At 46.2% G+C, this 25,646-nt stretch overlaps 1 protein-coding gene across 11 annotated transcripts in view; it reads right to left on the reverse strand.

Annotated features, from left to right (window-relative positions):
* RBFOX2 (RNA binding fox-1 homolog 2) overlaps positions 1 to 25,646 on the reverse strand; it is a 174,302-nt gene that overhangs the window by 73,639 nt on the left and 75,017 nt on the right. For 4 of the 11 annotated variants that reach the window (XM_055711375.1, XM_055711373.1, XM_055711379.1 and 1 more), the window contains exon 1: positions 14,285 to 14,509. The exons of 3 other annotated variants lie outside the window; for them this stretch is intronic. In XM_055711375.1, the coding sequence (XP_055567350.1) occupies positions 14,285 to 14,497 (213 nt within the window). In that variant the 5' untranslated portion in view covers positions 14,498 to 14,509. Of the gene's footprint in view, positions 1 to 13,703; positions 13,898 to 14,284; positions 14,520 to 25,646 lie in introns of those variants that run through there. 4 more of the 11 variants (XM_055711381.1, XM_055711380.1, XM_055711372.1 and 1 more) reach the window with 4 other exon arrangements.

Below are 25,646 nucleotides of genomic sequence, written 5' to 3' on the forward strand. Positions count from 1 at the left end.
GCCCCTGTCCCTCGAGGCTCTGCTGCTGCCATCAGGCTGTGCTGCTTTTGCAGTGATGAATATTTAAACAGGGCAATAAATATTTCAGAGCACATTCATCCCGATGAGAAGTCTGCTAGCACCAGAGACAAGACAACCACGCAGGGCCGTGGCCGCTCCCTCTTCTGCCCCTCCAGGTCCTGCACCATCTGCCCTCCCTCAGCCCTCCTTTCCTCCAGCCCACAACAGGCACCTGAGAGCCTCAAATATTCATGAGCACAGCTCCAGTTACTTTCCAAGCAAGCAAAAACACTGTGAAAAAGCAGAGTGCTCTGCTTTCCAGAGAAGTGCAGAACACAGCTACTGTATGCTTTGCTTTCACCTCTTCTGAGGCCTCTGGCTTTTAGATGTGCTGCTCACACTTTGGGACAAAATAATTTAAGACCCCACAAGGTTCTAAATCTTCTAATACTGCACCCCAGAGAAGCAAAAAACCAAAACCACCAAACCCAAAAGCTCAACCAGCACCTGGTTGAGCAAGCAAGCGTGAATGCCTGTCTCTTCCCCCAACAACTCCCTCAATTTCAGCAGTGCATTTACTTGGGCATTTCTTGGTTGCTACCAGCTCTGCTGGGCTCTCCGTGGGATGCTAACAGATGTACACAACTTGGCCATCACTGGCACAAATAAAATCAGCTAGATAATAGGTTTAGGACGTAACAGAAAATGCATTCGTCAACTTTCATCATACTAAAAGCTTGGGCTTTTTAACTAGGCCCTTCACTACACTCACCTAAAAAGAAACTTTTTTTTTCCCTTAAAAAGACAATTTCAGGGGTAACAAAATTTTTGCAATAAATTTTGAAGGAAATCAGAATCACATAACACACTTGTTCAGGATCACATTTATAAGGCCACAAAACCCATGGCCGTGCCCAAAAATGGACTTTCATACCAACTTCCACCATGAATGTCACTAGAGCCAAAAGCCTTAAGATATTTGCTGGTCACACAATATATGGAGAAATCTTCAGAAAAAAGTTAAACCTACTCTGAGTGAAGGGAAGCCAAGAAGACACCCTCACGAAGAGCAGCCAGCAGCCAAAAGATTATACTAAGTGACAGGCACAAGCTAGCCCACCCTGGCTAACTGAGCTGAACCAGTACATCTCCTTTCCAGTGAACACTGTAAGAGTATATAAAGAGAAGCATCTCTGCCTTTCCTGGTGCCCACATTTTAAAAGACGATGGTAACTAAACCGCAATCTCAATGTGTCACATGCTCTCAAAGATGCCTCTCAGACTGCGCAATGATAAGACACTCCTTGTACCTGGACCCTGGCCCAGTTTAGGGTACAAGCTGGGCACCAAATGGTGAGGCCCTGTCACAGCTTGGGCACAGCAGGGTGCATGCAAGGGCATGTGACAACTCAGTAAGGTCTGCAGATGCACAATCTTGGATGAAACTGCTAAATTCCCCTGCAGTCCAATTTCAGCTGCTTTTAGACCTTTGAAGGGGAAAAGCCGTGTCTTTGCTATGTGCAGAAAGGGCCCTGCAGCACATCAAGAGTGAGCTTCCAACTGCAAGCCTGGGCTCCTGCCACATCATCCATAGTCCTCACGGTTAAGACAACATCTGAATGCTGCATAGCCTGCTCAGGATGGCCCGTTTCCTATTAACAAAACACTCTCTCATCCCCCTCCTTTATGGCATAAATTGGCTCCAAAGTAAAGTACTGAACTATCAAACAGCAAAACCTCTCTCCAGATAGCATTTCAAGGAAGAACAGCTGTCTACTGAATAGGTAGATCAATCACCTGCTGCCACCCTCCACCCCTCCTGACTGAAGGCTCCTGGAAGAGCAGCACCATCCCTCCTTCAAGACTGGCCATCAGCCATGCCACCAAAAAAAATGCTATTCATTTATTTACATTAAAAATATAAATAGCTATCACAGCAATGCAGTTCAGAGAGTGACAACAATCCTGCTGCTTTGCCAGCAGCAAGTCCTGGTATTTGACATCTCTGCTCCTAACCACCACTCCAGCTGTCCTTCATGTATCACTCAAACTCAAGAATCTAGTCAGAAGTTAGACCCAACCTGGCCCAAAAACTACCTTCTACTTTCCTATCCTATTAGCAGACTTAATACACAGAGGAAGCAAAATATCCTGGAAGATAAGCAGTTACCTCACCAAGCAACTTAGAGCTGAAGCCACCATTTTGCAGCAGACATGGAAATGATGAGTGCTCCTCTGCTGACTGTGCAACTCCATCTTGTTCTCATGATAGGTCACATACCCAACAGCACACTAACATGGAAAAACTCAGCATCTGACCCCAGGCAAGAATGAAAAAATAACGCTTGCTACAATACAAAAAATGTTGGGAAGGAAAGCAACATTTAATTCTGTGGCTCCTCAGGACCTCTCATGACTCAGGAAATAAATGCTAACAGATGAAAAAGTTAATTTGGATCATATCAACCCCACTGGCATGAAAAGGGCAGAGCAGGTACCCTGGGGAGAGGGAGGGAAAGATCTGCCATAGATCAGGTTACTATCACTGACAGCTGACCTAAAACACCACAAGTTTTCAGCAGATTCTGCCAGTTCTTCTAATTTTCAAAGGCACAACTGCTTCCTTTAAGAGATGAGATATGTGAAACACGTATCAGTGTGACTAAGGTCAGGGAGGAAGGAGATCCTGCAGCACAAGCATGTAAGTGGCCAAGATAATAAGCCTCACTGCCTTAGAACGAACACAATTAACTGAAAACAAGAAAGTAGAAATCAATTGTTCCTTTGAGATGTAAAAGCTTCAATCTGAAGCAATGAGAACGTAAGGAACTGGAATCACTTCTCATCAGTCTGAAGCTACTGCACAGAACAGACAGACAGACGGGCAGTTGCTCTGTCCTACAAACACGCTCCTTCAAAACAGATGTCCCTCTGCAACCCAATATCCCCCAGATAGGCCAGCACAGCCCACAAACATACTTCATCACTGTCAAACCTGAGAAATGTTCTTCAGCACAAGCCCTCAGCACTTGGTGTTAACATAGTCTCATTTGAAGGGATCTGAACTGCCCTTCTCCACTGGAACCAAAGGGTAGGCAACACTGAGAACTCAAAGGATCAGCCAAGCACCGAACACAAGAACAAATCAGTGCTCTGTAACCTGTTTTTCTGTTCTGAGTGATCCTTCCCAACTTCACGCATCCAGGCTAGTAAAGCTAATCACAAACTAACAATTGTTTGCATCCTATTAATTTTTTAGGAAGAATTAATATTCAAAATTGGCCAATGACAGCATAAGTAATAGTCCACAGCAGCCAGTGTATTTATTGTTACCTGAAGTCCCTTTGCTTTGTCAGGCCTTCAAAATGCACTTCAAGATTTGCAGGAAGACTGCTAAATGTGAAAAACTTCCTTTAAATAATTTAAAATGAAAATTGATCTTATAGCTTCCCCTCACATGTCCAGGACATAAAGCCTTCCCAGAATCTGGCATCGCAAGGTATGAGGACCACCTGTATTTCATAGCTGTGGTCAATCTTCGCTGATCACAGAGGGAATGGTTTCAGCATCTGCCTCTAGCTTTGTGCTCCAATTCCAACATCACACCTAATTAACAAACTCATCTCCATGCACTTCAGCAAGAGCAGGACTAACACAACTGACCTCACAGAGCTACAGAGCAGCTCACAGAGGCACAGTAACCCCCTGCAGAAAGTCGGGATGAGCACAGCTGAGGGCAATTCCCAAACCACTTCACAGCTGGGTAAGGCTACAGGGGGTCTGGCCCCACACTAACACTCTACTAAGATTGCCAGAATACTAGCCAGGAGGCACATCACAGCTCTGCATTTAAGTCATCAGTCAAATATGGTTCTTTCCTGCCACCAGCTTTTCTCTTAGATTTAGGCCAGACAGTATCTCAGAATAATTGTGTGGTAACGCACAGTGCCTCACAGCTAACCTAGAGGCCTACTACACTTTTGAAACCAACTACAGTCCTCTATAAAACCCCTAGAAGACTGAAATTTATCTTCCTTTATGCTCCTCCAAGACATTAAGAAATTCCTATTACTCAGCTCCAGCTATTCTTCTCTGTGTTACAAATACCATAGCTCAGAGTTTCCTACTCACCCACTAAAAAAAGCCACTTCTGCTTTAAGCAGAGGTCTGGCTAGGAGGTATGTTCTTGGCCATGTTGCTGAGCTGCCAGGCAGGACCCCGGCCCCCCACTGGGCAGGGAGACTTGGCAAAAGCAGGCAGGATGGAGAGCAGGCAGGATGGAGGGCCAGCACGGATCTGAACAGAGACGCTCAAGCCTGCAGCCTCTGGTGCAGCTTTCTCCGGACTTACGTGTCGTGCTTGCGGTAACTCCTGCAGCTCATTGTCAAAACCATTTAAGAGCATTCCTAAACAACAACAACAAAAAATCCTGCAAAAAGGGCAGTAACATCACCACCTCTCTTACCTCCTCACAGCAGGGCTTGTTTCAGGAGGACCTTCATTTTGTCTACAGCCAAAGTTGCCATTATCAGGCTGCTCAAAGCTAGTTTCCTACTTGATGGAAAACATGGCTCAGGGATCTTTAATCTGATTTAACACAGTTTATTTAGATTCATCTTATTCATTGAGACAAGACATTTAGAAGTCTTAGTTTCTGACAGAGTATCAAGATCTCCGCAGTATTTTCCAACCTTTCTGAAATCCATGTTACCACATACATTCATTTTCACACCCTTGCAGCATTTTGACCAAAGGAAGCTTTGAAGATCTACAGTCCCTCGCAAATTTTCTCTCAGGATAAAGGTTTGCAGGTAGCTTTGGACGACCTAAATTCCCTCTGCCACCAAGAGGGTCAGTCCTTCCTTGACTACAGCTCTTCATCAGTCACACTTAAGTGTATGAATCATTCATAGTCTGTCACCCATGTCCCTGGAGCAGGGAACTGTACCAAATTCTCACCACAGCCTCCAGTCACCACCTTTTTCATTCCTGTTTCTCACCACACTACACTCTCTCACAGACTGGCTCCATTACATGGTCTAAAGTGACCCCCAAAACCGACCAACACACCCCCCCACAACAGCCCAAACCAAACTTATTTAAGAGGGACCCCTAGAAATACTTTTCCTCCCCTTACCACTGCTTCGAGACAGAAGAGTGCTTCATCCTGGAGGCAGACCAAAGAATAGTTTCGCAAAGCAAATGTAACATTAAACAACTTCACACACACGAAGAAAAGCAAGGGGAAAAGTTAAAGCAAACTAGTGCACATAGAATATCTGAACACTAAGCAGAGCTAACATACCACAATACCTTATAGTCCAACCAACAGGCAACTAATTGACTAATTCGGTAATTTCACCTCCTTTTCCTCCTGTTCAGGCTGGAAAGGTCTTTTGTAACGTAACAGATCTAAAACTGCCTGTTGAAACCCTGAAATGCTTTCCCCTGCTGCTGTACCTCAACCACATTTTAAAAAGCAGGAAAGGGACACACCGGAAAACAAAAGCCTGCCTTACTCCTGCCCCTTAATATTCCAAAGTACTTTGCAAGATTGTTCAGTTTTGATAACCTCCTTTCCTACGCTGCAATGGCAAAAATAAGAAAAGCTACAAAGCACAATAAATCAAATTAAGGGTTTCACTCTTCATGGAGGGTACATGAGACAAAGGAGGACTAGTACTATCCAAGAAATCTGAACTCCTCTCCAAAGCATTTTTAAATTGGTCTTTTTAAGCAATTTAAAGCAGATTTTGCTATTAGGACTGGAGGAAGAGCATAGGCTTCAGATAAGGAGCCTCAGTGAGGCCAGATAGGTGAATGATGGCCTATGCACTGCATAGGTCAAACTCTGATTGTCTAAATCTTGGTTAATCAAAAGCAATTATCTGAAAGTCAAATATGCCCTCCAAGTCAGATAACTCTGTGAGACTAGAACTTATAACGCACACAAAAATCCTAAATTCCACAGGACCACAAAAAAAAAAAAAAAGAGACTATGAATTTTAAGCAGGATAACCGGGAGGACAGTTCAGAGGGTTTTAACCATACTCAAGACTCCCAGCCCAAGGGCAATCTTCAGAAGCGGCTAGAAGATTAGTCACAATTACTCAGACATTTTTGGTGTCTTCATGCACCCTCAGATTACAGGCTACTAGGTGTGCAATTGCAGTTAGGTATTTAGAGACTGCTCAGGGTGAAAATCTCCATTACAGGCAGAGCTGGTAGAGCCAGGCTGGCTGATACTTTCCACTGTTAAGACCCTGTTTTCAGTTGTTTATAATTCTGTGCAACCATTGGAACTGATTTTTTTTTTCATATTATCTGCATTTGATTTCGGGGTTGGTAATTTTTTTTTTTTTTTTTTGTTACTTCAGCCCTATCAATCAAACCCAAGAAAGAAGCAGGGGGCATATTTTGTCATTTGTGATTAAGAGAGAGTGTGTGTGTGTACAGACCGAAATCACCCCACATACTTTGAAAAGCCTTCAAAGACCTCATAATTAACAGAAAAATTTGCATTTCAGGAATCTATATTTAGCCACCAAAATCTGAGGAACATTGTAACAAAAACTATGGAAAACTACAGTGCCTGTCTTATCAACTAAATCAGCTAGTAAAAGCTATATATAATGGTCAAAATAGGCTGAAAACAAGAAAAAAAAAAACTGAGCATGCAAAACCTGGAAAGAATAAATGCTTTATATTAAATATTAGGAAAGAGCCAGCAATGCTTAGAAAGGAAAGGACTTGGATTGTCAACACTGGCAGTGTCATGACAATGTTTTTAAGGCAGGTTACTTGCCATTAGGAATGGTTTAGATATTTTTTTCTAACAGAAAATAGAGAAGCTCTTGAGAGTATCTAGCAGTGCTGCTTGTACCCCATTTTCTGCGATTTCATGCTCATTCAAGGCTCATCTACAGATTGACAGGAGATACCAGCCATTTCAGATCCAGGTCAGGAGATCAATGACTGCAAGGAGACAATCCATGTCCTGTGCTGTGCACCATCCCCTTTGTAGCCATCAAGTAACATGGAGTAGCAGTTACCTACCTCAAATCCAAAAAACCCAAGAAACAGATGTGGAAGTGTAGCGGGAGGCAAGTAAACTGGGACAAGAAGCCTGAGCACCAACAGGACAGACTTAGTGATGGGGGGAAAAAGGGATGGATCAGCCAAGTTTGACCCCAATAGGAATAGAAAAGGCCAACTAAATGAGGAACGCAAGAAGCGGGCGGAGAAGTTAAAAATGCGTAAGACAAGCAGAGTGTAGTCAAGACACAGGACAAGGAGAAAGAATAAGCACCAAAACAATCAAGGTAAAGTAGCAGTGTGCTGAAACAGCATGAGACACAACTGGAGAGGAAAGGAGACAGGAACAGCATGGACACAGACTTGCATGGGACAAGCTACCGACCAGGGTCATGAGGAGAGTGTGAGATGATGGATGGCAGGGTGAGACAGGAGAGGTCAAGCAGGGATGTAAAAGGGGAAAATGTGCCTACTAGTGTACACTCCCAAAGCCTAAACCAGAGCCTAATACTGCGAAAAGTCACCATTCCTCTGCTGTCAGCAAATACACAAAACCAACTGGCAAGTAGATCAAGCTGGCCTGCACAGAAAATGACAGCTAATTACACATCCAGTGCAAGTGGCGGAGGTCTGTGGGATGCATCTGGGATAACCAACCCTGCTACTGATACTTGCAGAGGTCACCATGGTGCCACATATACTGGAGCTGATGGGGATGGGTGGAGGTTTGTCTGGGTTTTCTTTCTTCTCTTGTGAAAAAAAATAGCATGCAATCATGTGATTAAAGACTATCATAAATAGAAACAGAAATAAAGAGAACAAATGAAGGTTTCTTTCCCAACTTAAAACACAGAAATGCCCTGGAATTGAAGTGCCTTCTCATTACCGTCTTGATATCTCCCAATTTAGTTTGTAAATAATATTGTTCAATGGACAGTTTTACAAAGCAAACAAAAAAAAAAATCAGGCATTTTAAACAAAGCACACTGCTCAACAGACCCATCATTTGTCCTATTTTCTTTCATATAGGCAAAGCGCACTATTTTTTGAAAAAGCTTTCAATTGAGCATTAATTGCTCTAGCTTCTGCAAACCCTATGAAACCAGCCCTCAGTGGTCACAGCACAACTTCTAGCAGCCCAGCAAACCGTTCTGCAAAGCACAGGATCATAAATAACTCTGCAGTGGCACACAAATATACTTCTGGTAGAAAAGTTAACATTTCTCTACTCTGATTATGGGGAACATGTCAGGTATAAAGAATACCTGACTAAATCCTTTTAAGTAACATTTGAGAGAAGACTGAGGCAAATTAACCACCTCCTCTCCCTGGTATTTAGAATTCCAAGTGATGCCCACTAGTGAATTCTGTGACTCTGCAGCAGGGAGACAAATAGGTTAAGGAACTCATTGCAAAGCAGCAGCTAACCGCACACATCATCTGCTGAAAATGTATCTAAACCAGGAACATTAAGCATTTTACCTGAAGCAGTTAATAAGACCAGAACCCAGGTCTAAAAGACATCAGCCCCCTTACTGCAGCCCCCGTTAGCACTAGCGTTAGAATTTTATAGCAGAAGGCCAGTCAATACTAATTAAGTGCAATGGAGCCATCATGAATTAATAACCTGCAGGTAAAGATGTTGCTGGTTTTAAAGGCTTCCCTTCTTCTCAACCTTCAACTTCTAGTATTTTTTAGTAGCTCACCACAACCTTTTCACTAACACAGATAACTTCACAAATTAATAGTTCTTAAAATAACAATAAAACAGTATGTTAAATTTACACAGCCTTGTAATCCGAGTATCACAGTGCGTACTGTGGCAAACTTAGGCATCCTCATTTCTCAATTCCCAGGTACCTGGGGATAGTTACCTAGTCACCTGCAGAAGAAATGCATTAGGGAGCAGCGAGGTTATTTCTAGGACAGGGACTTAAGGAAATGGCCCTGCTGTATCAAGTTCCCTTTCACATCGCTATCCTGCCTCAGCAGTGTTGAATGCAGTTTCTGCCATCCCAAGCCTACAGCAGTTGGCTTCTACTCCAGTGCACCTGAAAGTGCTCGGCAAAGGTGGTAAAGAGAAAAACACTTTAAAAAACATTCAGTGGGTTCTGACAGGCCCCATTGATTTTTTTTAAGCCCTTAAGAATAAAGCCTTTATCATGCAGCAGTTGAATCTTTTAAGTATCACAACAGTTACAGACAGAATCCATAGGCCCACCTCAAGCAACCATGTCCTTAAACCAGGGAAAGTGAGCCACAGATCCATCTTTCAATTCCCAGGGGAGATTCTCCTGGAAAAGTGACTGGCCAAGATCCCTCTCACACAAACCTCTGCTGCTGACATGGCGTCTACAGCGCTAAACCAAAGTCCCATGACAAACAGTAGAACAGAAGCAAAAACTAGGGGATAGGCATAGGCAGGAGTTGGGTACCACAAAAAATAAGCACCGCTTTTCAAAGAGCAAAGAAAGGGGATGAGCACCAGGCCATGGACAGAGAAGCGAGAGATCCCCTCCAGACAGCTCATGCAGTCTGCAGGAGAAACACCAAACTGAGAAGCAAACAGCAAGAACATCTGGCCTGAAAGGAAAGGGATATGAAATCCTCAAAGCAAGGGAAAGGGATAGAGGTATAATGGTAGCTCCTGAGGAAAAATCAGAAGGGAAAAAAGGGGAGCCTTCCACTACACATAGGAAAAGCTCTCTTTTATTATTATTACTTCTTTTTTTTAGGGGAGGCATGGGATTCCTGCAGCATCCAGCTTGCCTGGAGGGGAACAAATCCTAAAGCGGACATAAGGGGACAGGAGGGGGGAGGCTGTTCTGGGACTCTGTCTCCCTTGCAGACGGTTCAAACAAAGGAGGACGGTCTCCTATAATGGGATGCATTGTACAATTTTAGCTAGCACAAGGTGGCTGTCGTGACAGGGCTCCCTGTCTCCTGTCTTCCCCCCACCCCCCAAATACGCATCCCCTGCATGATCCCAACATGGAGCACAGACAAAGATCCGTTTTATCACACCATTACTGTAATGGGAGGTAGAGGGAAAGGGAATGAGGCAGAGGAACGAAAAGGAGACAGAGAGGCCTTTAATGAGTCAGCCACTGCTCTGATTTAAATAAGATCTCCATTTAAGGAGCTCTGCATTTGTTTGGGGTTTTTTTAATTAAAAAAAAAAATCACTAAGTGAGCAACTTCTGGCTGCACAAGGTTGTCTCACAGCTACACACAGGGTCTGGGAGGGAAAGGGTTATGAAAGGGGGAAGGGAAAGGGAAGAAAATCTCTGGAAAAAATGAGGCTGCTTGCTGGTTCATTTTAACAAGGACATAAATTAGTCTCAAAGCCACAAACGCCATCACCTCCCTGAGCCCTGGGCAGAGTGTAGCAAGTCAAACACGTGCCAAGATAAACGGCGCTGGCTGGAGCCTCTGAGGGGTGCTGGGGGGAACAAGAGGGGGCATGCTGGCAGGCAGGGCAGCAAAGATGCTTCAAATGGTGCTGCAAAATGGAGACTGGTGATCCTGCAGCTGCACAAAAGGGGACCTTCAGATGCTCCTGCCTACACTCACATCAAAAGCTGGGAACTCAAGACAGAGAAAGGAGGAAAACGGGGCGCTGCAGTCAGAAAATAGCAGCTCTCCCTGGTCTGGCTTTAATTACCATGAGCAACCCTTCCTCCTTCTCTTCCCATCTTGGAAGCAGGCCCACCAGCAGGCAGAAGCCCAGGTGAAAGGCTCCATCGTCAGCAGCAGGGAGGGGAGCAGACAATGGCGGGGGGATTCATTACAAAGGCATACGTACATACATACACGCACACACACATGCTCGCTCGGCACTGCCGGCTGCCACATGGGCTGGCGGGACTCCTTAAGGAGGCAGCAGCTCCCTTTCCACTCTCTGAGATGCTCGACACCTTCCCCCTCTCCCAGCCCTGATGGGAAACAGATTCGGAGGAAAACGCCAGCAAGGCACTGGGCTGTCCAAGAAAGGGAGGGCTTTGTGCTCCACGCAAGCCAGCAACCTCACCATGCACCACACAGAGAAAAAGCCTTTTAGCATATAATTCCCATCCACTGAAGACGCTCTCTTTTATCTGCAATTAGCACATGATGTACTAGGCCTCGTTTAACACTCATTTTCACTGATTTAGGATTAAGAGGGATAAGACCAGGGTACTTTCTCTTAATGAATCTGAGCTCTTGCTTTCATTAGCAATTCTGGTTTCCTCTTTTTCAAGCACATTTCTACCTTCCAGCATCTCCCATTTCTTCTCATCACCGTTTCTAGTCTTCCCACCCCACACACTCCCATTTATTTTGTTTCACCAGCCCCTCATGCCTATACAGAAATTGATCTCCCAGATTTCCAAGAAAGATGAGCAAGCTTACTCCCCAAAACACAACAGAACACAGACCAGGCAGGCAATGCTGTCTGGAGACTGAACCAAACTGAGCAAGAGACTGTAGCAATGCTGAATTCAGTGGCAATTACCAGCTTCACATACCAACGTTTACTTTTCATAAATGAGACAGAGCCTCAGTGAAGTAAGTTCACAGGTTGCGAGTAAGGCGACTCCACTGCTTCAAACAGCACTGCAGAATGAGAATAATGTGGCTGAGGATACTGCCCTGGATGTGCTGCGCTCCTTCAGCCCGCACACGCTGTCCAACCTGCAGCAAAGTACTGCCAAGGACCAGCCTAGCAAGCCAAATGCTGCCCCTGCAAGAAGCAGCACTATGCTACCGCTGAACTCACCCTTGCCATCTTCCTCAACTCTGCATAAGAGGGCTATCTGTCGTTCATTCAGAGACCCCAACAAAGACGCAGTCTTAGCTCTTCTCCACTACTGCTTATTTTAACGTGCATCTTCATCAGCATCAGCTTGTAAACATGCTAAATCCTAGAAACCTATCCTAGCCTAGATAGTACATACTCTTAAGACAGTCATAATTCAAGGTCATCCAGTACTAATAATGCATGGTCTTGATGCCTCCTTTCCCAGGTTAGTAAATTAACTATTTCTGTGGAAGACATTTCCCTGAAGTCTATTACGATATCCCAAACCCTCCCGTTTCAGCCAGTGCTTCAGCAGAACCCCATCCTTCCCAGCTCCGCACATCTCCAAGCCAGCCGGCTCATGCTTCAGGGTGGTTGGTCCTAGGCACACATAAACTACACACACTCTTGTACTGGTGACCCAGGCACCCTTCTACACCACACAGCCACAGACTATGTGCATAATGGTTGCGGACAAGAGCACATTGCAATACAAGGCTGTGCAGAACAACTCTCTGAAATGTGCACACACCAATCTCCAGCTCAGGGGCATACATCTCCATCTAACCAGGCACACTCTCAGCATGCAGCAATACACAAACGGACCCCGACTGCAGACACAGCTTTTCAGCATCATTCGCTAAACAAAATATAGATACAGAAAGCCTCGGGAGATTTCTGCAGAGCTCTTCCATCTCAAAACAGAAAACCTTGGTCCAGATAAAAAGGCATCAGTAATGGAAGGGACTAAACAGAAGGAGCAGAAGGTGGGGCTCGGGAGCCTGGGAAGATACCTTAAGAGTGGACAGAGACCTATTTTTCAGCCACTGACAATCAATAGAAGATGAGAGGCAGAAAGGGTCAAAGCCAGCGTCACTTCTTGCAGCAGATTCATTCTGAGCCAGGCACCCGCTAAAGTGCTGCCCCTTGCAGTGGGACATGCAGGATCTCGGGAGCAGCTAACGAAGGGAGATTCAGCCAGGGCTAAGGAAAACCCAGATCACAGTATGCATCTAGGCTAAAAACCTGCAAAGCTCCACAGGAAAACAGCACTTGTGAAACCCAGATTTGAAGAAAAGTTCCTTCTGAGAGTCCTTCCCTCCACCCCCTTTGGGAATATCCCCCAAAGGTTTCCAGCTCTGCAAGGCACTGCGGGGCATTATATAACGCCTAACTCCGAAGGATTCCTGCTCCGTGATGCTGTTCTCCTCCTTCTCCTCCTCTCTTTGCCCACCCCCCACCACCACCATCTCCGTTGGCAACTTGCAGATGCTGTGAAGAAAAAAGAATTTGAAGAAAAAAAAATTTAAACAAAAATCTAGGAACATATAGCAGCCTTAAAACGCGAGCACTGTCCGATAAAATCCCCGTGCGAGGCAGGGGAAACACAATGGCCCTGGCAGCTGGGTGCGCTCCCTGGGAAACGTCAGCCACTTTCCCCGGGGAAGACACGGGCAGCCCCCACGCCTGCAGCCACCTCCCAGGGCTTCCCAGCCCTCGCGGCCACCGGCAGCTGGATGGAGAAGGGGCTGGGACGGCGTCTACCTTCGGGATCGGCCGTTCAAAGGCGGGTTTAGCCCAACTCGGGAGCAGGGGCACCCGTGCCCCTCACGCAACGCTTCTCCCTAGAGGGCACCGCGAGGCTGCTCCGGGCAGGGGGCCTGCGGGAACCCCTTCCCCAGCGCGCCCGAGCCGGGTCCCCGGCGCGGCGGGGCTCCCTCCAGCCCCAGCGCCGGGCGGGGGCGGCGCGGAGCCGGGGCAGCCCCGGGGCCGGCAGCCCCGCTCCGCCTGAGCCCCCCGCTCCCCGCTCGCCGCCCAGACAAAGCCGGGCAGGCAGCCACGGCGGCGCGGCACCGGCAGCCCAGCCCAGCCCGCCCGCCGGCCTTACCTGAGTTACCATTTTCTTTTTCTCCATAAACCAAAATGGGGGAGCCCGGCCGCAGGGGAGAGGAAAAAAAAAATATATATATAAAGAGGAAAAAAAAAAAAAAAAAAAAAAAGCAGCAGCCCCGTGGAGGCGGGCGGCGGCGGGTGCCTGCGCTGCGCTGCCTCGCCGGCACGGTGCCCCCCGAGCCCTTTTTCCTCCCTTTCTTCTCCCGTGTTCCTCCCTTTCTTCCCCCTCCCTCCCCTCCCTCCCCTCCCTCCCGGCCGCCGCTCCCCCCGCCGCCCCCCCGGCTCAGCCAGATGGCTGCGGGAAGCGCCGCCCCGAATGCCGAAGGTAATTAACGCGAGCCGGGACCGCCCCCGCCGCGCCCCGCCCCGCCCGGCTCGGCCCGGCCACCCCCGCCCGCAGCCCCGGCGGGGCGCTCCCTCGCCGGTCCGCCGGGACCCCCCGCCCCCGGGCAGCCAAGGGGCTCGGCGGGGGCCCGAACGCCAGCTGGAAACAAAAGCGAAGGTCGGGACGATCCCGCGCAGCGCTGCTCCCGGCCCGGCAGGACCCCAGGGCCTGCCCCGCTCCTCCGCACCTACCATTCCCAGCGGCTCGGGTCTGGAGCCGGGCTTCCCCCGGCCGGCGCTCACCGGGCGGCGCAGCGCATCTCCCGGCAAGGAGGATGCTCGGGAGGGAGCTGTCAGTTTGCACAAACCTCCCCCCTGCCACAAAGGGGAGAACGCGTGGGTTACCGGGTGCGCCGGGTGAACCGGAAGCAGTATCCGTGCCAGGATCTGCATTTCTTTCATCATAAAAACTGGAGATCGCTGGACTCCTTCCCAGCTTGCTTTTTTCCCTCCCATTTATCTTCAGTAAGCATCTGGCCCTTAACACCTGAGCACGCCACGGTTGGCAGCATTTGTTCTCCCAGCGACCCTGCACAACAGACCGATATACTGCTACCCCATCTGGCAGATGGGATTCGAGATGCTTGGACTGATTCTTCCCAGCGTTGCACCCACAGAAACCCACGGACAGGGCCGAGCACAGGTCTGCCTCAGTTAGACAAGACGACTGTGCTGATGCTCCAGTGCTCGTGACGCAGAGATAAAACCAGCTCAGGCAAGTTGCCCCTCTGATGTGTCTCATCTTGACACCTGGTCCTGGAGAGACTCCCCAGGCTTTAGCAGCAGCAAAGCCAAATTACGGTGCAGTAACACCTTGCATCCCCATGAGCTGTCCTTTGCACGAATATGCCCAGTTATAATTTACAGTTTAAAAAAAGAAAAGGGGGGGGGGGGGGGGGGAAGCCTAGTGGTTTTGCTTCACAGGCTTCTGCTCCTGCACTGTTCCCCAGGCAGCCCATGTTGCCCCACGGTGCTTTTCACTTTCCCAGTTTCACTCACTGCAAACTGACCTCTGGCTCCCTCCCTGCCTTCCCCTTTCTCTTCTAATTCAGTAGCAGACCAGCAGGAGCACACATCCCAGCCCAGTTCACTCTCCCAGTGTGAAAAGCCTGAGACCACACCACCAGCAAACCCGTATGTCCCCGGGAGCATGGAGGCAGAGCACCACAGTCCAGCCACCCCACACCACCGAACAGTCACCTGTGGTGTGGGGTCCTCGGGGAAGGAGCTAGCCTCCACGGCTGCAGCCCGCATGGCTCTGAGTCAGAATCCACATTTTCCCAAGTTATCTCACCCTCTCTGCTAAATTGCATATTACGATACTACAGGTTTAAAAGCAGTATTGCAAAACCAGGGAAAGTACTGGATTTATTTTTTTCCCCTCCCCTATTACAAACCTGAGATTCTGGAACACGATTCTGGGTCAAATTTAAACTCTATTTCAAAGCAGCAAAAAGCACAGTGACCTCCTTATACCTTTGCCACAACAAAGTACCAGGTTTCAGCGACATGCACCTCATTCACCAGACCTTTGCAAATCATTCAGGGTAATATCCTGATTCTCTCCACTTAACTGTTGCATTCGCTCTGTCACCTCTGTGCCACAGGGTGGCAATTTCTAGTCCCAGATGTCGGACTGCAGCACAGACCTTGAGGACAGGGAAATGACATGCTATCATCAGCCACCATTATTAACTGGGATAGCATCATTTCTAATCCATTTTGGCCTTCACTTTAGGAACCTCTAAAAATATTTACCATCAAAAAGAATCTTCTAAGGAAAAAGAGGTGCCCGGCTGCACACTGAACCCTCACTTGCACTGCCTCCCACCACCCAGTTGGAACAACTGCTTTGCTCGTGTGCCAACAGAGTGGGAATTCCCTTCAGTGTGATCTACTGCTGGTCTCCCTCTTTCATCTCCACTGTAGGCCAGAAAGCATCTCCTCCCCCATGGTTGGAATATATCCACCTTTGCTCCTGTTTAGTAAAAGAAAAGCCCCAATTTCCAATGGTTGTGCTCAGGCAACAAGAAATGCAGGTCTGCAGGAGCTCAAATTGCCGCAAAAGCAGCCGAAATGAACATTTGATACAGAGTTTCAAAAGCTTCAAGGATACCATGGAAAACGTGATTAGACTTGATGAAACTCGAGATCTTTGTTGTCTTGGGCTCTACTGGAGCCCACAAAGCAACACCTGGTAACAAACAAGACTGATAAAATTGGTGAATCTGTGCAACTTGCCTTTCCTCACTAAGGGCCAAAGGGTTCAGATGTTGTCTCGTGGCCAAATGAAATAAATCTGGTAGGCCTCCACTTAGCTTCTCCTACGTGAAAATCATAGTACCACTGCCCAATTTACTATCACCATTTGCCACCCTCTACCAAGAAAACCCAAAGACTCAAACTGCAGAATATGCCGCTGAAAACAACAGAGAAGCATGAGTAGAGCTGAAGGCTGGAAGCCTGAAGAACATAACAGCTCAGTGCCATGAGATCATCCCTCATTCCCTCCTACTTCCTGCTTTTATTCAAAAAGCAACATATTTAAAATGGCTCTAGATGCCACTACTTACGAGTTCTTACGATTTCTCATGCAACACAGGCACATATGCATTCGAACTTCATTACCGTGCTGTAGAAGTAGCATTCTGAAATAGCTACGGGCAAATTTAACTAGCCTGCCTCTGCAGTGTCAGGGCACAGTTTACCATCCTGATCATGCCAGGCAAAGTTCATTGCTCCCATCTGAGCATGTCTGCACCACTTTTATATTCTCTTTGGTGTTAACCCGGATGTACATGATGTTTTTTGGTTGGCTCCCATCATAAAGGAAAATAAGCTCAAGAAGGATGTTTGCACAGCAGGTGACAGGACAAGGCCACTGAAGTCATACTGGCGAGAGCACAGATGAAGAACTAAACTCTGATTTGACTAAGTGGCCTACATGTACACTTTCAAATGCTTGGGTTAGTTTAACACCCATAGGACTCATATAAATGGGGAGGGGGGGAGGGAGAGAGGGACGGAGGGGGGGAGGGAGAGAGGGACTAGAAAGCCACAAGTACTCTGCTTTCAGAGAGTTTCAGGATTTGTTTTCCTTTTTCTCTTGCTATACCTATAATTCCCCTTTGCTACTAGGGTGGAAAGAAAGCACAGCCTTCGATTTTAACATCCCATTACCTGCATTTCTGTGCTGGCTCAAGTTTAGGTGGAGCAAACCTGCCAGCTGGATCAAGGCCAGAGGGAGGAAAAAAAAGTTTCCAGTGCAAAGAACCAATTTATCAGGAACAAATCTTAACAACCAAAAGACACACTTCTGCTGGTGGATTCTATTCATGTGCGTAATAAAACCTCCAGTACAAGGTAGCCTAACAAAACACTCTTTAGTGGCTATCTGATGTATCTCAGGGTAGATTATCTTCAACCACTAGTCTACGTTTCACGTTTTCTGGATAAATTTGGTGCCTGTGCAGACAGGGAATGCTGACAATGAATAGCCAAGGACTGTGCAGAGAACATCATCTTTCACTTGGCTCCAAAAGTATTTGAGCCTGACCCACGGCCTCCGGCTTCTCCAAGACACCACACACCGGGCCAGCAAATCTCACGTGTGTTCCAAATATAGCCCCCTCCCCCAGCAGAGGCTGCAGTACAGGCTTTGCCCTGCCCCAAGCGCAGCTCTCAAACCCACCCATTCCTATCACCTTACACATCCTTGCTGGACCTCCAAATGCAAAAAGGTGACAAATGAGACTTTGTGAGAGGTTTTGGGGGGTGTTTGCTGTCCCTGCAGGACGAACTGCAGTCACATGTACAAGTCACATGCACCCAGACAATGCAGTAAATATACACAACAACACACTTTTGTTGTCAGTTCACACACACGCACACCGGGGGGGGGGGGGGGGGAAAAATAAGGGCAAAAATGCAAACCAAAACACGCGTCTCAACACAGACCTTGGAGTTGAAGTGTCAAACAGTACCACTCGTGTGCAGGAGCTTCAAAGCCCTCTGCAGAGCCTCCAGGCTGCCAAGGCCTGGGACACACCAAGCCAAGGAGCCCTGCATGGAAACTCTGTCCTTTTACAAGACCAGCACTTAAGCTCTACTTCTGCCCAAAAAACATAACTGAGCAAACACCAAGACTCTGTAAAGTCACCACTGTCCTTTTGCTTACCTGGACGACTGGGTATTGGTAATCCATACAATACACACCATACATAGCCAAAGATCCTCCAGCTGAAGGCCAAACAGACACAGGACTGGAAGCTTCAAACCCGAGTCTCCGTCTTTCAGCCTTGTGGGAAGGACTCTGGCAGCCCTGCGCAGTGCTTGGCTCAGGCCTCTGGGGCCACTCAGGTTGACACTAGCTCAGCTGAAAATAAAAAGGAGCTGCCTGGCTCGGCTTGGCTCAGCCCCTCTCTTCTGGGATCCAGCAAGGCAGCACTCAACCATAGGCGGCAGAGGCTCCTAAAATTAGAAATCCCCTACTGAAAACAGCCCTGCAAGCCTCGACCGAGGAGCGTCCTGCAACTCCCGGGCAGCAAACAGAGTGACTGTCAGAAAGAGGGGGACACAGGATCTTCACTGCCACTGCTGCCAGGGATGGGAGGAAGCAAACAGCATTTAGGATCTGAAAAGAGGATATGTTCTGGGCTCTAGGTGCGTCAGAGGGAATGCTCCCAATCCAGGGCAGGGAAAAACATATGGGACTGTTCCTCCCCCACCCCCATACCCTTCTTGCTGTCCCCGGCAGGGACAGGTGCTGGGATTAGCATAGTAAAACCCTTTGGTGTTGGGGAGGGAGGGAGAGGGGAGAAGCCACATTGACATCGTGTGCTGAAGGGATCTCTTTCACGAGGGAGTATGTGCCCGTATCACTTAACACTTCTCCCTCCCTCCGCACTTGAGGCGGGCAAGGACAGCTGCCGGAACTGGGGCTGCTGGGGGGAGCTGGGCTCTGGGGTGGCCCCCACCACCCCAGCCGCGGGCCTGCAGGTTGCCCTCCTCAGCTGTTCCAGTCAAACTGGGGGTGGAGGAGGGGGGGAGATTAACTCTGCCACAGGGGATGGTGAGCAATGGGGAGAAGGGGGCAAGGCTGGGCAGGACCAGTTGTTGTGCCCGTTTTAGGAAGCCCATCCTCCTCTTTCCCAGGGAGGAATCCACTCCCTGACCGACATGGACAGATGAGCTGCCTGGACAGGGGCCGGCAGGCCAGACACATTACCTGACACCCAAGAGCCCACTGCTGATTCTTAGAAGACACACCATCACACCATGGCCGGGGGGGGGGGGAGGGGGGGGGAGGGGGGGGGGGGCGGGGGTGCCCAACCTCCCAAAGCAAATCCCATGAGGTTTCACCCATCGCTACATCAAACAGCACCAGGTTGACACCAGCCCAAATCTGGGCTCCCAACAAGTTAACAGCCCAAAACCACAAAAGATTCCCACTTTATCCAAAGGACAGCAGTGATAAAACCCCTCCCTCCAAGGTTTCGAAAATAAGGATCAAAATATAGTGAACAAACCCAAGAAGGGCCATCCAACACCCCCCCTCCCCCATTTTAAATTCGTAGTCAGAGTTTTTTGCATTTCTAACCTTAAGCTTTTCTGTAGTGCTGCGATGCACCACTGCACAGCTACCTCAGCCTAGCTCTGGCATAGCTGCCTTTCCATCCTTACTGTTCCCCCTCCTCCCCCCGGCAAGAGTTAAACTTCAGTTTGGGTTTTTTTTAAAAGAGGTTATATACGTGGATCATTATCTAGCAAATTTGCATGTGCAGCACTTTGTAATTTATCTAAGGGGTGCCTAATCCGCAGCCCTCTGACCCACCCAGCCCAGCGGGACAGCTCTTGGCTTGTCCTCTGCTCCCACTGCCCTTCTGAGACACTCAGAAAAGGACAGCTACGAGCTGGGTGAGTGGCTACAGCAGCTGCAGCCCACTCTCATCATCTTTCCTAGGGCCGGCCATGGGGCCGCTTCTTCCTTACAAAAGGAGCATGGCCAATTTGAGGAGTATAAAGCATGACATTTTCTACATCTAAGGAAAAAAAAAAAGTTTCTATAGCCATTGTTTCTGTGTGAAGTTTTGCACTGAGAGAGAAATTAATTGCCCATAAATGGGAAAGCAGCTATGCTTCTAGATCTCTTCACCAGGGAAAATGGATGAGGCTCCCACAATGAACTTCTATCTCATTCTGCCTTAGGCTAGTTTATTTTGCCCCAGACCCAAACTAGCTTTCTGGAGCTCACATTATGCCTTCTCCTCCTCACCTTCAGACGGCTGTTTGGCCACCTTCCAGCACTCCCCCCAACAGCCCTGCTTTGGGGCACAGATACCATCTGGTTTCCTCTGAATGACAAATACTTTTTTTCCTTCTTCTTCCCCTTCTCCTTTCTGTAACTACACATTCAATACATACCTGCCCTTCATTCTTTTACATAATTTGTTACTATACACTCAGGCAATTTACTATCTCCAGTAATATCTTTTTATGAAAAGGAATTAATTTACAAAAAACCAAAGGCTTTTCCACAGCCTGGCTTTTGCTACTCCATATTACTGCCCCAAGTTTTAAGATCAAATCCCTAAGTTAAAATCCTTACATTTATTTCACAATCCAATTCTTGTCATTTCCAACCAGGCCTCAGGGGAATAAAATGTTTCCAAATCCTAGTACAGATATCTTACTATCTATAAATAACCATCAAACGGGCAAAACAAAACAAGGAGGGGCAGCAGGGAGCATCACCTAAGCTCCTCTGTTGTTTTAACTACAGATCCAGATAGAACTGCCATGCTTTAAAGTTTCTGATGCAGATTTAAGTACTCTGCCTTAATCAGCATTAAGGTACTTGGGTGATGCTTTGGTAACAAAGCATTGCACCTCCTGCGTCCCACAGGAAATTAAACGACAAAGACTAGTTTTAAACTTCTATGTGCCAAGATGAATACAGCAGGGCTTTATTGACCAGTAATAAGCTACTTAATTTTATGCAAGGCTGGCCATAATGGCTGGTTTTCTACTGCGCACTGACTTGCAACAAATATTCATCAAATAAGATGGCGCTGCACTCCATAATTTTCTTTTGAGATAAAGGCCCATTACCACATAACCTGCTATGCACATGTATTTCCAGTAACACAGGTTAGGTAACTGTTATAAAAACATAGCCTTGTTCCTGCAAATGCTTACATGCATGAATAATTTTAAAATTACAGAAATATTACGACTGGAAAAGACCTAACACACAAAATCAGATCAACTGCTACCATACATCATCATCTAACTTCTTCATAAAATTTATCATGCTACAGCTTAGAACTGGGTTTTGCAGCTATACTACCCCAGCCAAAAGGCTGCTCTAGAACAGGATCCCCCAGCAGCTGGAATCTGTGTTCGTCACCAGCTTAACATTATTCCTGAGCAACTTCTGCTTGTTCTTTGCTCTTGTGCCAGTACTGCCCTCTGTATCAAACTTATTTTCCTCTTTCCCTTACAAGTAACCTTCCTCATGTATCCCCTCCTCTCTACCCATCTACACAAGCAGTTGTTCCAGTCTTTTGTCACATGACAGGCTTGCTATTCCCCAGTCTCTAGAAGCCCCTTCTTGCACCTGATCCAGTCTGTGAGCATCTTTTTTTTTTTTTTGACATTACCCAGAACAACATTGTTGGCTCCTAATCAGTTTCACAACTCCAGCACTAAACTGCATCTTCTCTAGTCTCATTAATACTTCCCTCTGGAGCACCACATCAGATGTTGTAGTAACCATCTACAGTAAGACACATCATTCCATTAAGAAAAATGTGTGTTACTGAGTTAAAAAAAATTAGTTATCTTAAAAACAAATAGGCTGATATGGCACAACCCTATTTTTGATGGATGTGTGTTGCCTTTTATCGCATTTCTCATTTGCGTCCAAGCCTTTAATTAATATTTTTGTGTCAGCATACAGATGAGGTTGGGCCAACAGGTCTGTATTTACTCAAATCATTCCCCATCACCACACCAATAGGGCTATTAAGTTTCCTGTTCTCCAAACATATGATAGCAATCCTGATTTGATAGATTAAAAATTTTATCAGATCTGCAACTCCATGAAATGGTTCTTTCACTTTCAGGAACAGGTACCCATCCCCAGGCAACCCTGCTCCTCAGCCCAGCCTGCGTGCACTAGGGTCTTTGAAATGTCCAACATGGTTGCTTCTGTGGTAGGTTCATGTCAGTTACCCATCCTGCCCTTGCTCCCATGATCAACTCTACCTTCAACGACAACAATATTTTGTTCAATTCTGTGATCACACCAGTATCCTCATCAACTACCCTATCCCCAACACTAAGCAGCCTCACATCTTCCCTTCTCTCTAATTGTATTTTGAGAAACAGTCACCCATTTCCTTAGCAACATTTGCAAGGTTTAACTCAGCCTAATTTTTGGCAGTTGTCATTTCATCCCTACTGACTTTAAAGGCACAGCAATCTCTGCTGATAAATTCTTTTGTAAATTGTGGGTTTGTACTAATAGTCTTTATAAGTTAGGTAGAGGTTTCTTCTTACAAATTTTTTCCACTTTACTTGTACCATCAAGAATTTGTTTCCAAAGTACCTCTAACATAAAAAAAAAAAAAAAACCAACCAAAAAAACCCCACACAAAACAAAACACAACCAACAAACCAAAAAAACAGAACAAAAAAAAAAAACCAAACCAAAACCCCAAACAACCAAAAAAACCCCAAACCCAAACCACACAATTCTACACTCGGAAGTCTAAGTTTTCAATCCAGTTCACTGATTTCACTAACTATTTTGCTTCATGCATCAAAGCTTGTATCATGAGCACCCCATCCAAATATGGAGACACAGAGGTTTCTAAACAGCTTGTTTTCCTATAACAGTCATAGCACCAATAATTCACTCACTGTCTCAACAACAGGTGATGATGCTGCATGACAAAATCTTTTCACCCTATTATCAGCAGCATTTGATCTCCAAGCTATATTTGAGAAATTAAAGTTTCTAATACTAATATTTATTTCTGAGGTATGGGGAATGATATCATTTCAGAGCCTCAAGTTGGTATCCTAATCCAGTCCTAGAAGGGATTACAGCAGACTCACAGTACTCCCTCTGGGACCTCTTTCACCATTCTTCCCCACAGCAATTTTGACCAGAAACACATCCTGCGTTATCAGTTTTACTCTTCTTTCTCCTTTACAGTTCACTGCATACAATACAGCCTATCACTTTTTACATCTACCCTATCTGAACCACACATAATCTTGAATGCACGTTAAAGCCATGATTACCATTCTTGCAGATTGATATTATCCCTATAATATCCAGTTTCATGTTCTGCACCAGTAGCTCTGATTCCTCTACTTGTTATTTCTAATCCCAGGAGCCTGAAAAAAAAACCCTGATACATTTGTGCATTTACCAATCACACAGCTCCCAGCTCCCTCAACCAAGAGTATCACCCATCTAGAAACTGATCATTTTTATTTTTTTAAAAACATTTAATTTTATTGTTTTCCATCTCCTGCCTACCCCTTGCTTTGCCTAGAGATACTGTTTTACATGCTACTGTAGCAGCACTTACCTAATTTTCCTCTTTTTGTGTACTAAGTGAGGCATGGAGATTACACAAGGTTTTCCGAACGTTCTCAAAACCCAGTATTTTGCTTCACATGCACTGCTCTCTTTGATGTCTGCAGACTAAAGAGCATTTTTGGAAAATGCAAGACCACAGCCCTGGGCTTTGCTTTGCCTGCTTTCTTTAGACTCCTTATAACGAGCATGCTAAGTCACAATTATAACTACAGCTATAAGAACAAAATCTAGCCATAGCTTCCCTATTCTTGAAGTGCAGCCATGGCAGTTCCATACATTTTCCATATACTCTTTTTTTTAATTGTTAAAAACTGTGGCACTGTGGGGACACAGCAATACAGCGTGGAGTCTAAGATATTTTCATGCTGCACAGTCATTACGCCACATTGATCTTTACTAAGGAAATTACACCAACAGTTTCATTTCATAAACTAAATTTATAAAATCTTTAGTATAATTCTCTGTTTTCCAGACAAATTAATCCAAGCCTTATCTAGTTACTCCCACTAAAGAGCTCTTACCTCTGCTGATTCTAACTCTTCATTGCTAGAAGCCTGGCTGATGCTCTTCCTCTCACCACCAAAAATGGCATCTTTAACAATTAGCCAATCACTACATCTGCTAAACTGGGTCATCAGGGATCTGATGAGCAGCTTACAATATGTCTCTGCTTTTTAAAGACTGATGTAAATGTAGGAAACATGCCAGCAAGCAAGGATGTATTTTCTGGCTGGGTATGTACTGATTTCCATAGCAGCTAAATAGATCAAGCGGTTCAGCCAGCTCGTACCGGTGTTAGACAAACAGCACATGGTACCAAGATTACATCTTTAGAGCTGCAAGAGAGTCTCATCTTGCACCAAAGCAAGTCCCATGTCCTCAGCACAAAGGTGGGTTTCGCTCACACAAGGTGAGAATTTATACTGGGAAGTCATCATTCCTCTATAGGGCTACATTCTCTGGGGTTTAACGCTTGTTTGGTTTGAATAGATGTAATGTTTTTCAAAAAGCTGTATGATTTTTTTTCTTCCCAGTTTTAGTATAACCAATGACTAGAAAAATTAAATATGTTCTAGTTGTTATTTTGACCCTGAAATCATTAGAGATTCAAGTGGAAAGGATGGAAGTGTAGGCAGAGCATGCCCAGGAAAGCTCAATATTCCGAAATTGTCATCATCTTTGCTTCTGCTCACCAATAGGTGACTTCATAAATTGTTTTTCCTCCTATTTCAGAAACCTGGCAGTTTTATATAGGTGTCCTGATCTCAAGAGCAAGAAGATCTGGTGGCCAATCAGCTATACAGGAGAGCAAATACTCAGCACCAAGCCAGTGCATTATTTGCAAGTGAAACATGTTAAGCGTGCAAATGCTGAAGATCAGGTATGAGATGCATTAAGTAGAAACAGAACCAGCAGTTCTGGAGGACGTGGAGTAGCAGCAGAAGCAAACGAGAGCATGTTGGATTAGTGTAATAAGGGCATCACAAGAAAGAATTTGAATGTGTTGGTAAAGCCATAGGAGCCACTGCTTGCCTGAACCCGGTCTGATTAGTTAGTGCTACTGATTCCTTGTGTTCATTAGGATTAATGTTCCTAAAACACATTAGCACAATGAAATTACCAAAACTACACTTTGAATCCAAGGAAACTAAAATCCTTCTGGCAAAAGGCCTAAGAAGTCCAAAGCTAGAGTGAGCAGCAAATACCAGGTTACGTGTAGCAGAGAGGACAGCCCCATCACAGTCCCTGCTTCTGCCAAGGATATACTTCAGGCAGACAATGGAACTCAGTCATTATAAAATTCATAATTTCAAGAAAATTTAAGAGAGAAAAATACCAGCAACAATATTTCATAAAATGGAAGTTCTAAAATAGCTCATAGCCATGCCTTCTCCCCTCAGAGTGCTGGAGATCTCCCTTTTCAGTCTCCTGTGACAC

Source organism: Falco cherrug, chromosome 5 (assembly GCF_023634085.1).
Source record: "Falco cherrug isolate bFalChe1 chromosome 5, bFalChe1.pri, whole genome shotgun sequence".
Taxonomy (NCBI): Eukaryota; Metazoa; Chordata; class Aves; order Falconiformes; family Falconidae; genus Falco; species Falco cherrug.